The sequence below is a fragment of the Capsaspora owczarzaki genome (assembly GCF_000151315.2).
Source record: "Capsaspora owczarzaki ATCC 30864 unplaced genomic scaffold supercont2.4, whole genome shotgun sequence".
Taxonomy (NCBI): Eukaryota; class Filasterea; order Ministeriida; family Capsasporidae; genus Capsaspora; species Capsaspora owczarzaki.
Window position 1 is genome coordinate 524 of NW_011887295.1, and position 11,648 is coordinate 12,171.

The following is an 11,648-nucleotide window of genomic DNA, read 5'->3' on the forward strand; positions in this document are numbered from 1 at the left end:
AGGTGAAACGGCAACTGAACCTGTTCAAGTGGTATTTTTGGAAGTCATGGCGTCAACGTGTCAATGGTGTGTTTGTTTCGTTTGTCCAGCTTCATCATGACGACGATGACTCGACATGTTGAGACACAGTTGATGTTCGTGGACGTGTTCGCTTTTTCTTTCGGTTGGTGTTTCGTTTTGTCTTCAAAGGCAAGCTCCCACCAACTCTTCCCCAATGTCACGTTACTCATTTGAATCGCTCTTGATCATAGTGTCGCTCTAATGTGCAGGTCGACCAGCCGCACACAGCGCATCAGGCGCCCGCCACAAATCAAGTTGTGGCATGAGGGGCCGACACTCTTTTTTTTTCTTTCATTCGCTATTCTCTTGGCCGTGCAATCAGCGCCGTGAACTGCAACGACAGTCAAGCAAAAGAACAAACAATGGCGGAGCAACGACGGATTTGTATTTGTTGCTCACGTTGTGAGCGTTTTCCAAAGCTCCGGCTCTAGTAGAACTGCAGCGGAATAAACACAGCAACGGTCGAGTACGGGACAAGGTTGAAGGTGAAGGTAATGTCAGAGCCAACAACCGAGTAAGGGAGCTGCTGGGCATGCAGGGTGCTCGCCTCGTGCAGGGCCACAATTTGAGCGGGAGTGGGATAGGTGGGCGAGCCCATGGCCTCCCAGACAGCACGAGGATTGACGTGTGTGTCGTCAATCAGGTAGTACAACGAGTTGACTGGGCTGCCCTTCGCAGCAACGCCGGCAACAGTCACAGTCACCGTGTAGTTCTGGATGGGGAACTCAAAGTAGTCAAAGTTGGTGATAAACACTTGCACCTCATTGTCGGTGCGGGTAGCCCAGACGCTGGTCGTGTTGGCATCACCGACGGTCGAGACAGCAACGCGGTCGGTGCCAGCCTGGCGCAAAAGCTTGAGACCGTGGAATGCGGGCTTGGGAACGCCGATGTTGGTCACAATTCCGTACATGTCGTGGAACGGGGTTGGATCCTGGCCGCCCTCCTCTATCCAAATGCAAACAAAGTCAAAAAATAACAATAAAATAAGCGAGCGGGTGTGAGAAAATACAATCATGAGGCAAACGAAGGGAGGGCAGGGTGTTTCGTTGTCATCGAATCAAACATTGAACTCACCAAACACGTCAGACACGGCCCAGTAGCTGGCAATCTCGACCAGACCCTGAGTCTTTGCCACCATGTTCACCACTACCAAGACGATGTGTTCAGCACCAAGGATGATGAGCATTGCGTGAGATTGTCAACACAAGAAACCAGCAGTCCCGCCGTTTCAATCTCGAGCCATGTTCACGCACAGAACGATGCAGCATACGGAAGATCGTGGTTGGGAGTGTCGCTGAAAAGCCCAGAGTTGAATTCAGTGTAAATCACTGGAATGCCACCTGCAGCGGCCTTTGTGGCAGCAAAAATGTCGTGCATGAGATCGCGAACAGGGTAGGTCGTGGGGTCGGTGGGGTACTCGTGGGTGGAGATAAAGTCCAGCTGGATGCCGTTTTGCTTGCAGAAGGCCACCGTCTCGGCAATCCACTGGGACTGGCAGGTTGCAGGGCCGCCGACACGAATTAGCGGGCTGACACTCTTCAGCGCAGTGTAAGTGTGCTGGAGCAGCGTAAAGTAGTCGGTTTGGTTGCCAGACCAGAATCCGCTGTGCCACATACGATGCGTCCGACACCAGTGAGTCTCCACAACCACGACAATCACCCCAAGACAAGCAACATCCAAAAACCAAACAACCTCCCCCCCCCCCCCCAAAAAAAAAAAAAAAAAAAAACAGAACACCCAACTGCGGGCTCACCAATTGGGCTCGTTCCAGACTTCAAAGTACCACTGGGAGACCTCCTCCAGGCCGTAGCGATCAACGAGGTGCTGGGCCAGCTTGGTGATCAGATCGTCCCACTGAGCATAGTCCTTGGGAGGCGTAATGTTGCCCTTGTAATAAAAGATGGTCTCGTTGCCAGAGGCGTACGCGGTGGGCATGAACGAGAGCTCGACGATCGGGCGCATGTTGATTGAGAGCAAAAAGTCGTACACTTGGTCAATGTTGAAGAACGAGTACTCGTTGGGCGCAATGACCACGCTCATATCGTCGTTGAGCACGCCATGAAACCGAATGTACTCCCAGCCAAGGGCGCTCTGCGACTCGCGCACCGCCTGGCGCCAGTCCTCGCGCAGGGCCAGCGCGGCGTGGCCCACTTCCGACGCACCTGCCCCAGAAGTGGGGGAACGGGGTGGTAGGTTGGGCGAGGTTGACTTCAAACCGAGCGGCAGACTGGCCGGTCGCGACGGCGAGCGCTGCAGCCACCGTGACGCAGAACACCGCGAGCAGAGAGGTGCGCATCTGGCGGAAGGGATGTTGGGGATCTGTGTGTGTGTGTGTGTGAGTGTGTGGTAGTCGCATTGCGTTTTCGTGGTGAGTCAGAGCGCAGAGTAGCAGCATCAGCAGCATTAGTACGTCACACTGTCGTGTTGAGGATCAGTTGTTTGTTGTTTTGTTTTTGTTGGGCTTTTTTTTTTTTTTTTTTTTTTCGTTTTTTCTTTGTTTTTTTCTTTTCGGGTGATCTGCGCTGTGTTGTGCTCCTGGGTCTTGTTTGTGGTTTTTTTTTCAGTCACGCTTCGCTCTGATCGTCGTAGGCTGCAACGGCGTGGTGAGGGTTGAGGCGAGCGACAATGACGCTTGGGAGGGGCGGGGAGGGGGTGGAATCGCGACACCGCTCCCGACGGAAAGCACAACACACGCGGCGCAGACCAATGGGATTTCTTCGCACGTCACGGCGCTGTCCTGACACACGCCACTAGCGGCGTGTGAGATGTGATGATGAGAAATCAGAGCTCGTGTCGATTGGCGGGAGATGGGTGGGGTGGAGTCGGGGGTGAACAGCAGGACAAATGCAAATCACAATACTCGCCCGAAACGCGTACAAAAACAAAAGCAAGACTGCGTGCGTGCGTTCGTTGTGCGTAGCGCGATCGAGCAATGAAAACATCTGCCTCTGATCACTATATTCACGTTGGGCACTCAAAAGTCAAGGAGCACGGCTGGTGGAATATTGAGGGGGGGGGGGACGACAATCGGTGGCTTTGCCGCTCTTTTTCCCTCCCAACCAAAGCTCACTCCTTTTACTTTGCACTCACTCAAATTCCGCATTGCTCCTCGCTTGCTTGCCCCTTCGATTGCTTGCTGATATTCTTTCTCTTCTCGCTCGTATCAAACTGCAAACCATCAAACAACATGACTGGAGAAGTGCGCACCGTCTTCCGTGGTGGGATTGTGCATTGCGTAGACGCCTCGACGACGCAGCTGCTTGAGGACGGCGTGCTTGGCCTCGACCAGTCCAACCGGGTAATGATGACTGGCAGCCCCATATGAAACCTGAATGCGTTTTGCTCGTCGACCAGTGCGACTGCGCATCCCAGTGGAGAGAGAGAGAGAGAGAGAGAGAGAGAGCAGAGGAGCCGCCGCAGAGGCCAAACCGCCCATGCTTTCGCATTAGCACGCGGCCAAATTCCCTCCCATCTCCCAGCCCGACTCGCCCCGCCCCGCCCCGCTCTGAGCCCAACCGACCCGACTGCGTACGCATGTCCTCAAACTCATCTGCTCACTCTGTCTCTGTCTCTGTCTCTGTCTCTCTCTCTCTCTCTCTCTCTCTCTCTCTCTTGCTTTACCGCAGATTGTCTTTGTGGAGGACGGCAGCCAACTCGCTCTGCTGCAGGATCGCTATGGCTTTGCTGCCGACGCGCGCACAATCCAGCTCAAGCCGCACCAGTTCCTGATGCCTGGGTTTATCGACACGCACATCCATGCGTCGCAGTACCCAAACGCCGGCACGGGCCTCGACATGCCGCTGCTCCAGTGGCTCGAAACGTACACCTTTCCCACTGAGGCCATGTTCGCCAACCCAGAGTTTGCGCAAAACGCCTATGAGAAGGTTGTGCAGCGAACGCTGCGATCTGGCACGACCGCCTGCTCGTACTTTACCACGATTCACCGAGAGGCCAGCACGACGCTTGTACGAAATTTGGTTTTCAAGTTTTTTTTTTTTTGGCCACCATATTCATTTCGTCCACATGATTTTTATGTCTAACCTGTTCCAATTCCTCGACTTGCACGGTTAGGTTGAGACCTGTGAGCGGTTGGGCCAACGTGCATACGTCGGCAAGGTGTGCATGGACCGAAACTCGCCTTCTACCTACATTGAAGTCACGAACGAGTCAATCCGCGAAACGGAGGCATTCGTCCAGGCGACTCTGGCGCGAAACTCTGAGCTGGTCACCCCGATCGTCACGCCTCGGTTTGTGCCAACCTGCTCTTCGCAGCTCATGACCGGGCTCGGCGAAGTGGCTCGACGGTACGAAATGCAGCCCGTTGAAAATTGTGATTGTTGATTTGCTCCTGCTCTTGACGTTCTGCAGGCAATTTTGACGCGTTGATGCAGCCGTGTTGATGATGCCGTGGTGTAGCATTTGCTCAAACCTTGCTCACAACACGCCTCGATTCCACATCGAATTGTTTTTTGTTTCTCATTTTTCCTTCTTTTTTGTTTGTCCTTCTCCAACCCACAGCTACAACGTGCCCATCCAGTCACACGTTTCTGAAAACGCCGGCGAGATTGAATGGGTCAGGCAGCTGCATCCTCAGTGCAGCAGCTACTCTGACGTGTACGATGTCCACGGCTTGCTCAACTCGAAAGCCATCATGGCTCATGGCGTCCATCTGAGCGAGGCTGAGATGCAGCTCCTTTCGGCCCGCAAGGTCGGCGTGTCCCATTGCCCATGCTCCAACTACGGGTACGACGGGAGAGTGCAACGACTGCCGTGTCGTGTTGAAAGAGTTCTGACTCGTTTTGTTATGCGTGTTCTTGGATCTTGGCTTCAGCATCTTGAGCGGAATTTGCCGAGTTCGTGACTTGCACCAGCACAATGTCAAGGTGGGCCTCGGCACGGACGTTTCTGGCGGCCATAGCCCGGCGATGCTCGAGTCGCTGCGGCTTGCGCTGATCGCCTCAAAGACTGTCCACTTCCAAGAACCAGCTCTTGCACCCTTGCGTCTGTACGAAGGCTTGCATCTGGCCACCCTAGGCGGCGCTGAGGTTATGGGTCTGCAAGATCAGATCGGTACAAGAAAGAGTCGTGCTTGCGCGGTGGCTTGTCGTGCGTTCTGTTCTGTTGTTGTTTTTGTTTCACTGACTTTTTTTTGTTGTTGTCAAATGCGTTGTGGCAGGAAACTTTGCTCCTGGCAAGCATTTCGACGCATTAATCGTCGATCCGAGCTCCATTGACTCGCCCATCGATGTGTTTGCCAAGGACAAGTTCAGCGATCGTGTTGAAAAATTCTTGTTCAACGGCGACGATCGCAACATTGTGACAGTTTTCGTGAATGGCAAGGTGGTCAAGCGTCTCGCATCTGCGCCCGCCCTCACGGCCGACTTTTAGTGCTCGACGGGTTTTTTTTTCGGCCGCGCTTCTGCTGACAGTTTGAGCCGGCCAAGTTGTGTGTGTGTGTGTGTGTGTGTGTGTTGTATGTGTTTTTGTTGTTTGTTTGTTTGTTTGTTTGTTTGTTTGTTTGTTTGTTTGTTTGTTTGTTTGTTTGTTTGTTTGTTTGTTTGTTTGTTTGTTTCTTATGCTGAAATTGCTCTTTTGTGCTCGCTCTCGTTGTTGCAACTGGATCATATTAACACGTTTTATCGACTAAAAAATGCAGACGCTCAACAAACACTCACCAGCAAAATTTACAACGCTCGAACGTCCCAATTGCAACCACACGTCTCAGTTTCGAGCTCTAAAGTAATCCACACACCGCTCCATGATGTTTCTCGAAGAGCTGCTGCCATGCACGCTGGTACGGGTGGTGGATCTCGACGAAGGAGGGGTGATCAAGGGCGGAAGCTGCAAGTTGCGGGCGCGCTCGGCAATCTGGGGAATCACGGGCGGCAAATGGTCCATGTTAAACCGCAGCATGGCCTCGGTGACAAAGGCTGTTAGCCGTTTGTAGAGCGGCTCGGAAATTACACTGAGGCAGAGCGTCGGCTTGCTAATGCCGGAAGGCATTCCCAACGGCGAATCGTCGTTGTGCGGAACAAACGGCGATGCTGTCGACCCGTCCCGTGGCGAATCAATGTACATTGGGCCTTGGTCAACAGCGTCGCTCGCGCCTGGAGCGGTGCGCATGCCCGTCACAGTCGCAGCCTTATGCATGTCTTTGACCGAGTACGGCGGCAAGTAATCTGCAGAAGGCGATGTCGGGGCGGTAATCAACTTGTGGATCGTCACGTCGTCGAGCCCAACCACGCACTGGCCGTTGACGGCAATAATGTGGTCAGACTTGCGAATGCCAGCCAGTTCGGCGTTGGTGCCGGCCTTGACCTTGGTGACCTTGCCGTTGTGCATGTAAAAGCCATATCCAGTGACGGGATCGTGCGCGCAAAACAAGTCGCGCCCAACCGAGTTGGCAATGGTTTCCACGACCACGGAGCAGCTGTCTTCGCCTCGCAGGCGCGACTCGCGAACCTTGTTGACAAAGATGGACTTGAACGTCTCGGGTGTGAAGAGCTTGGCGTCAATCCCCTCCAAGCTGATAATCTCGTCGCCAAACCGAACGCCTGCCAGCGCGGCGGGCGTGCCGCGATTCACACACGAGACAAACCAGCGAATCGGCGGCTCGCCGGATTGCTGCAACTGGCGCTCTTCCTGCTGCTGCAAGAACGCAAAGACGCTTTCCATTCCGGCGGACGGATGCTGCCTGGATTCCTCCCCATCCATACTGTGGGTATCGTAGTTTGGCGCGGCAGTCAAAATGTCGTTGACTGGGGCACTGTGCCGGCGCGCTCGCATCGACCAAGCGATGGTCGACTCGGACGTGTTGAGCGGCGACGGCGGCAGGTACGGCGGATCGTCAATCAGACCGTCACGACTGCGGTCGACTGCAGGCATGCCAATGGGCGACACATTCTCCGAGTCCTGTCCTACACTGTTCAACCTCATATCGGACGATCGGCGCATAAAAAATCCCGCGGCTCTCTGACGCAGACTGGGCTGGCGCGTTGGGGGCAAACCACCAGCAGCTCCTCTTGCTTGCCCCACAACGCCTGCCATCTCGCGAGCCTGGTTGGGTGTCAACTGGTTGAACGGCATGCTGTTGTCGCCGCCTGTCTCGACCGAAGAAGCGCTGCCCATGGAAGCGGCTCGAGCGCGTTTCCTACCAACCGAATGCCGGGTCCACGGATTCCATCCCGTCGAGCCCGCGGGATGCAGCGGCAGCCGCGCCAAGTGCATGCCCACGCGGTCGTGATCGGGCTTGAACACAAAGATGAGACGCTGGCGGCGCTTGGGAGGCGCGTTGACGTCCGAGTATGCCGATTCGTCCTCGAGTCTGTGCCGGTGAGAAAGCTGTACCAGCAACGGCGAAGACGATGACGACGACGACGCTGCCGATCCAGGCAACGGGTGCTGCTGCTGCGATGACGGCGCAGACGAAGGTCGACCGTGCTGTGAGTTCAGGGCAGGTGTTGAAGCCGTCCTTGTCGGGAGTCGCGGCTGCTGCGGCGCGGGCGAGTGGCTGTGGCTGCCAAACGAGGATGAACGCTGTCGCAGGTGTAACGCTGCTGCAGTTGTTGTTGTTGCTGCTGCTGTTGCTGCCTCAGCCATCGGTCGGCTGCCCGGCGACGATGACGCATTGCTTGTTTCCAGTGCAGCAGTCGTAGTGCGCGGCGGGGCACCCGAAGACCCGGCCGCAGCCGCAGCAGCCGCAGCAGTCGTGGCGGCCGTCGTTCGAGCCACAGTTCCGCCGGCGTTCAAGCTGCGTCCTCCTCCTCGCATTCCTCGCTCTGCGCTCTCGCCGCCGCGCTCGGCACTCGGGCTCGGTGTCTCGCCTTGAATGGTCGTGTAATACTGCTGCTTTATTGCGCTGCTGTCGTTCGAGCCTCGCGCGCGAAGCCAATCGCTCAAGCCCATGATGAAACACAATGTTAGGTTGGTGGATTTTGAAACGAAGAGGGACTGGCAGCAAAGTTCAAGCCTCGCAGTTTGCTCAAAACGATTTCGCTGGGGTGATGTCTGCGAATGAATGTTTTCTATTTTGTTTTATTACTTGAAGTTTCGCGAAACATGGTCTGAAAAGATAATTTTATTGTGGGTTTCAGCAGCATTTTCGTCATCCCCCGCCAACCAACCAAAACTAACAGTTCTCGATGAATGGACAGTACGGACAATCAACGTCGCGATCGCTGAAATGGTTGACCCACTTGTTGTGGAGACGCGCAGTGGCGTCTTTGAGAGGCAGCGCGCTCAGCATGCCGCTGCGATGCTCCAAAACCAATCCATCGCGCTTGAGCTTGTCGATGGCATCTTCGACCTCAAAGTCGACTGTGGCGCCGAGGGTTTCGAGAAACTGCGCAAAAGTAAATGCACTTGCAAGTGAGCACACACAAGCCTGACAATCACCGCTCTCCCTCTCAATGAAACGAAATACAAATAAAAGCGAACGCAAAAACCAACACCGCCTCACCTGCTCACACGTCTTGTCCAAATCATCAAAAGTCATGTCGCCTTTGTGCCAGAGGAAAAAGTAGGCAAGAAGCGCCTCCTTGAACTCTTGCTCGAGCATAGAGTCGGTGAGGTAGAGCATGACACCTTCCTGCGTGTCCATCGACTTGTGGTAAATGGAGCGGGTCATCATGAGATTGTACCGATCCTTTTGGGCAGAGATTTGGAAGGAAATCTTCATGAGGTAGGTAAAGATGATGCCAATCAGTGTCCACAACACATTGTCCTCCGTGGCGTCCATGCGATCGGCCAGCTCTTCGGGCGACGCTCCGAATTGGGCGGCGGCTGCCTGCACGACATTGTGACTGGCCAATGCGTCTGACGTGTCGCTGGATGTCATTGCAGCAGCTTTGACGTACGCGGCCGCGGTAGCAGACGCCGCGACGACCGAACTGGCAGTCGCGCTGGCGAGATTGGTGAGGGCATCGGCAAGTCCCGCCATCTCCGATGATGCTCGTGTTTCAGAGGGCAGGAATGTCGACCCAGAAGAAGCCGACAGGGTTGCATTCGTATGGTAGTTGCTTCCGCCAAATGGAAGGTAATCTTCGAGATCAAAGATTTGAAACACAATGGCAGCAATGCAGGTGATGACCGCAACGACAATCTTGATTTGGTCGCTGGGGTTCATCTGGATGGTCTTTTCGGGCAAAACCATCTCAAAGTCGGCCATGGGAACATCGACAAACGACTTGATCATGATGGGGCGATGCTCGTCCTGCTTGGCGTTTTTGGGAGCGACCGCCTGGCCCTGTCGTAGATTACTCGAGCTGGCACCAGGGCCAGATGTGACCGTGTCAGCCGATGGCTGTCCGGAGGAGAAGGACGCCTCGGTGACTGGATTTCGAACGCGGTACAGAATGACCATCTGCTTGAAGGTGGGCTCTTGCAGCTGCACTGACGAGAGAAGGTTCAAGCCATTGAACATGCGCTGCAGATTGCGACGCTCGACTTTGCGGTAGCGCCACGACGACGAGTCCAGATTGTCATCGTCCTCAGCATCGTCGTGGAGCGCCGCCGTGGCCGTTCCCTTGCTAAAGCTCGGCTTGTGGAAGGCAGCCTTCATCCAGTCGACCACGGTGTGACCCAGTCTGTACAATAGCGAGTCGATCTTTTCCATCATGAAGAGGCCTTGCGTTCTGTGGAAAGTCAAGGAGCAAGAATAAAAGAGGGGGAAAAAAAAAAAAACGAACAATCAGGCGAGTTTTGCTCCAAAAGGAAACCGAGCATTCAATTGACGGCCATACCGATCAACGCCAACACCTCGATGATAAATCAGAACGCGATCTGAAATGGAGGCGGGCTGACGCGTCCCCTCACGAAGCTCTGGATGCCGGTTTAAGAAGCGAACGAATGCAGCGCCATCAAGGTTGGACCAGTTGATTTCTGCACGGACATTGAAGAGATAGTCTGTGGAGGAGGAGGTGGAGGAGGAGGAAAAGGAGGAGGAGGAGGAGAGAGAGAGGGAGGTTTTTGAAAGGAGGCACAGGATGAGCTCACCGTCATTGGCAAAAAAATTCACAAACATCCAGCACTCATCGGCAACCGTGCCCACCTTCTTTGAGCGCAGTGTCATACTGTTCTTGAGACAACATCAGATAGTTGCCCCGCTCCATGATGCGATGGAAGCGCTCCAGGAAATCGTCCTCGTAATCGCGAATTTGAGCCTCCGTCATTTCCGCCAGCTCTGTTGCGTTCGACACGCCGGGCGTAAAGAGATTATAGCTCCTGCGCATCTCCTTCTGCTCGTCGTAGGCAGAGTTGCGGTAGCAACCTTCGAGGCGCCGCGCAAAGTCAATGAAGAGCATCTTGTCCGGCTTGCCCTCGATGCGCTGCACCAGCTTTCGCATGACTGTGTTGGATGGCGTCGGGATGTAGAATTCTGGCGGGACCCGCACGAATGTGTTTCGCGGTGGCATTCTCGTCGGAGTGATTTAGATCTGGCGTTGAGTGATGGAACAAACAGTCAGTGCATCATCGCTGTTCGACGGTCGTTTTCTTCCCTCTGATCACCAAATCAGTTGGAAAGATGGAAATGACCCATCATGCATCGAGGCGCGCATTTTCAACCATAAACATGGCAAATGGCAACGATGCCGTGGTACTGCTGAACTGATTGATCTGAGAAGAGCGAGGAGCGTGAATGCGACGACGAACGCAGCACGAGCAGAGGCACGTTCGCGTTATGAGCCACTCGCAAGCAGTTCTCTCATCGGGATGCTTCATCGTCAGAGAGAGGGAAGAGCGAACGATAGCCTGACGGCAGCGCGCAGTGTGGTGGATGTGATTTTGAATGACTTGCGTTGCCGTTTCGCCTTTTGTGTTCTCAAAGAGAATGGCACAGCGAGGATGCTCCTCCTGGTACACGGCTGTTCTCTGATGCAGACGAATGCACCGCCCCCTCCCCCCCCCGCAGCGCAGAGACACGCATTGACGACCCAAAAGCGGAGGAGTGTGTTTTTGTTTCGAATTTGCATTGTCGAAATAAATTCAGTTACCAGCAAAATTCTGAATGAACGAGCGCAAAAACAACAAACAACAACAACAAAAGGCAATGAAAGAAAGAGTGGATCTGATGTGGTACTGTATTAGAGTTTAGGGATGGTGATGATGGTATCCGTGGTGATCCACTGTGCATGCTGTTGCCTTTGTTGTTGAAAACCGCTTCCCCTTCTTCTTCGTCTTCTTCCCCTTCTTCTTCTTCTTCTTCTTCTTCTTCTCCCTCTGTCCGCCAATCGACACCAGCATCTGTCCTACACCAACAATGCACTCAATCACGACATTCACCCATTTTCACCTTCCATCATCCATTCTCACTCTTTTCTGCTTTTTCCATTGTAAGGCCAAACTGTGGTTGTTTTCCATTCCTCGCAGTCCGTGTCTTTTGCCTCGACGCGCTCGCTCTCCCTCCCTCCCTCTCTCCCTCACCCCCCCCCTTTGCTTGGCTGTGCTCTTGTTGCTCTGTGTGACAATCAGCACACCTCACCACTGTGGCGCTGCTGCTCCTCCTTAATCAACCTCGCTTCCTTTTCTCTTTGTATCTGGTGCTTTTTTTTTTTGTTTTTTTTTTTTTCGATGCTAGCAACTCGTCGCCA

General features: G+C 54.2%; 4 protein-coding genes across 5 annotated transcripts; 1 reads left to right on the forward strand and 3 right to left on the reverse strand.

Moving 5' to 3' along the window:
• Positions 1 to 423: 423 nt before the first annotated feature.
• On the reverse strand, positions 424 to 3,359 carry CAOG_02798. 2 transcript variants are annotated; one of them, XM_004348561.2, is made up of 5 exons: positions 3,268 to 3,359; positions 1,814 to 2,379; positions 1,314 to 1,663; positions 1,135 to 1,206; positions 424 to 1,005 (listed from the first exon to the last, which is right to left on the reverse strand). In XM_004348561.2, the coding sequence occupies exons 2-5, from the start codon at positions 2,098 to 2,100 to the stop codon at positions 488 to 490; spliced, it is 1,227 nt and encodes a 408-aa protein (XP_004348611.2). In that variant the 5' UTR covers positions 2,101 to 2,379; positions 3,268 to 3,359; the 3' UTR covers positions 424 to 487. The 2 variants fall into 2 exon arrangements, with proteins under 2 accessions (XP_004348611.2, XP_011270233.1); XM_011271931.1 differs by lacking the exon at positions 3,268 to 3,359 and adding an exon at positions 2,938 to 2,984.
• On the forward strand, positions 3,141 to 5,531 carry CAOG_02799 (guanine deaminase). Its single transcript, XM_004348562.2, has 6 exons — positions 3,141 to 3,358; positions 3,687 to 4,025; positions 4,132 to 4,364; positions 4,579 to 4,803; positions 4,892 to 5,130; positions 5,237 to 5,531. Exons 1-6 carry the CDS (start codon positions 3,248 to 3,250, stop codon positions 5,446 to 5,448), a joined length of 1,359 nt encoding a protein of 452 aa, XP_004348612.2. The 5' UTR covers positions 3,141 to 3,247; the 3' UTR covers positions 5,449 to 5,531.
• A 133-nt stretch (positions 5,532 to 5,664) lies between these two features.
• Positions 5,665 to 8,005, reverse strand: CAOG_02800 (hypothetical protein). Its single transcript, XM_004348563.2, has one exon. The coding sequence runs from the start codon at positions 7,963 to 7,965 to the stop codon at positions 5,782 to 5,784; it is 2,184 nt and encodes a 727-aa protein (XP_004348613.1). The 5' UTR covers positions 7,966 to 8,005; the 3' UTR covers positions 5,665 to 5,781.
• Positions 8,006 to 8,119: 114 nt separating this feature from the next.
• On the reverse strand, positions 8,120 to 11,108 carry CAOG_02801 (hypothetical protein). Its single transcript, XM_004348564.2, has 5 exons — positions 11,052 to 11,108; positions 10,109 to 10,493; positions 9,801 to 9,963; positions 8,519 to 9,692; positions 8,120 to 8,401 (listed from the first exon to the last, which is right to left on the reverse strand). The coding sequence occupies exons 2-5, from the start codon at positions 10,470 to 10,472 to the stop codon at positions 8,189 to 8,191; spliced, it is 1,914 nt and encodes a 637-aa protein (XP_004348614.1). The 5' UTR covers positions 10,473 to 10,493; positions 11,052 to 11,108; the 3' UTR covers positions 8,120 to 8,188.
• Positions 11,109 to 11,648: the final 540 nt, after the last annotated feature.

What these genes read in the sequence shown, in the direction of transcription:
- CAOG_02800 (XM_004348563.2), bottom strand. Translation starts at nt 7,965, where the DNA reads ATGGGCTTGAGCGATTGGCTTCGCGCGCGAGGCTCGAACGACAGCAGC.
- CAOG_02799 (XM_004348562.2), top strand. Translation starts at nt 3,248, where the DNA reads ATGACTGGAGAAGTGCGCACCGTCTTCCGTGGTGGGATTGTGCATTGC. An exon ending in GCCTCGACCAGTCCAACCGG is followed by an intron (nt 3,359 to 3,686) that starts GTAATGATGACT and finishes GCTTTACCGCAG; the next exon opens with ATTGTCTTTGTGGAGGACGG. An exon ending in GGGTCTGCAAGATCAGATCG is followed by an intron (nt 5,131 to 5,236) that starts GTACAAGAAAGA and finishes GCGTTGTGGCAG; the next exon opens with GAAACTTTGCTCCTGGCAAG.
- CAOG_02798 (XM_004348561.2), bottom strand. Translation starts at nt 2,100, where the DNA reads ATGAGCGTGGTCATTGCGCCCAACGAGTACTCGTTCTTCAACATTGAC. An exon ending in TCCGTATGCTGCATCGTTCT is followed by an intron (nt 1,207 to 1,313) that starts GTGCGTGAACAT and finishes TCGTCTTGGTAG; the next exon opens with TGGTGAACATGGTGGCAAAG. An exon ending in GGCCGTGTCTGACGTGTTTG is followed by an intron (nt 1,006 to 1,134) that starts GTGAGTTCAATG and finishes GCATTTGGATAG; the next exon opens with AGGAGGGCGGCCAGGATCCA.
- CAOG_02801 (XM_004348564.2), bottom strand. Translation starts at nt 10,472, where the DNA reads ATGCCACCGCGAAACACATTCGTGCGGGTCCCGCCAGAATTCTACATC. An exon ending in TGACACTGCGCTCAAAGAAG is followed by an intron (nt 9,964 to 10,108) that starts GTGGGCACGGTT and finishes CCTCCTCCACAG; the next exon opens with ACTATCTCTTCAATGTCCGT. An exon ending in TGGACAAGACGTGTGAGCAG is followed by an intron (nt 8,402 to 8,518) that starts GTGAGGCGGTGT and finishes ACTTTTGCGCAG; the next exon opens with TTTCTCGAAACCCTCGGCGC.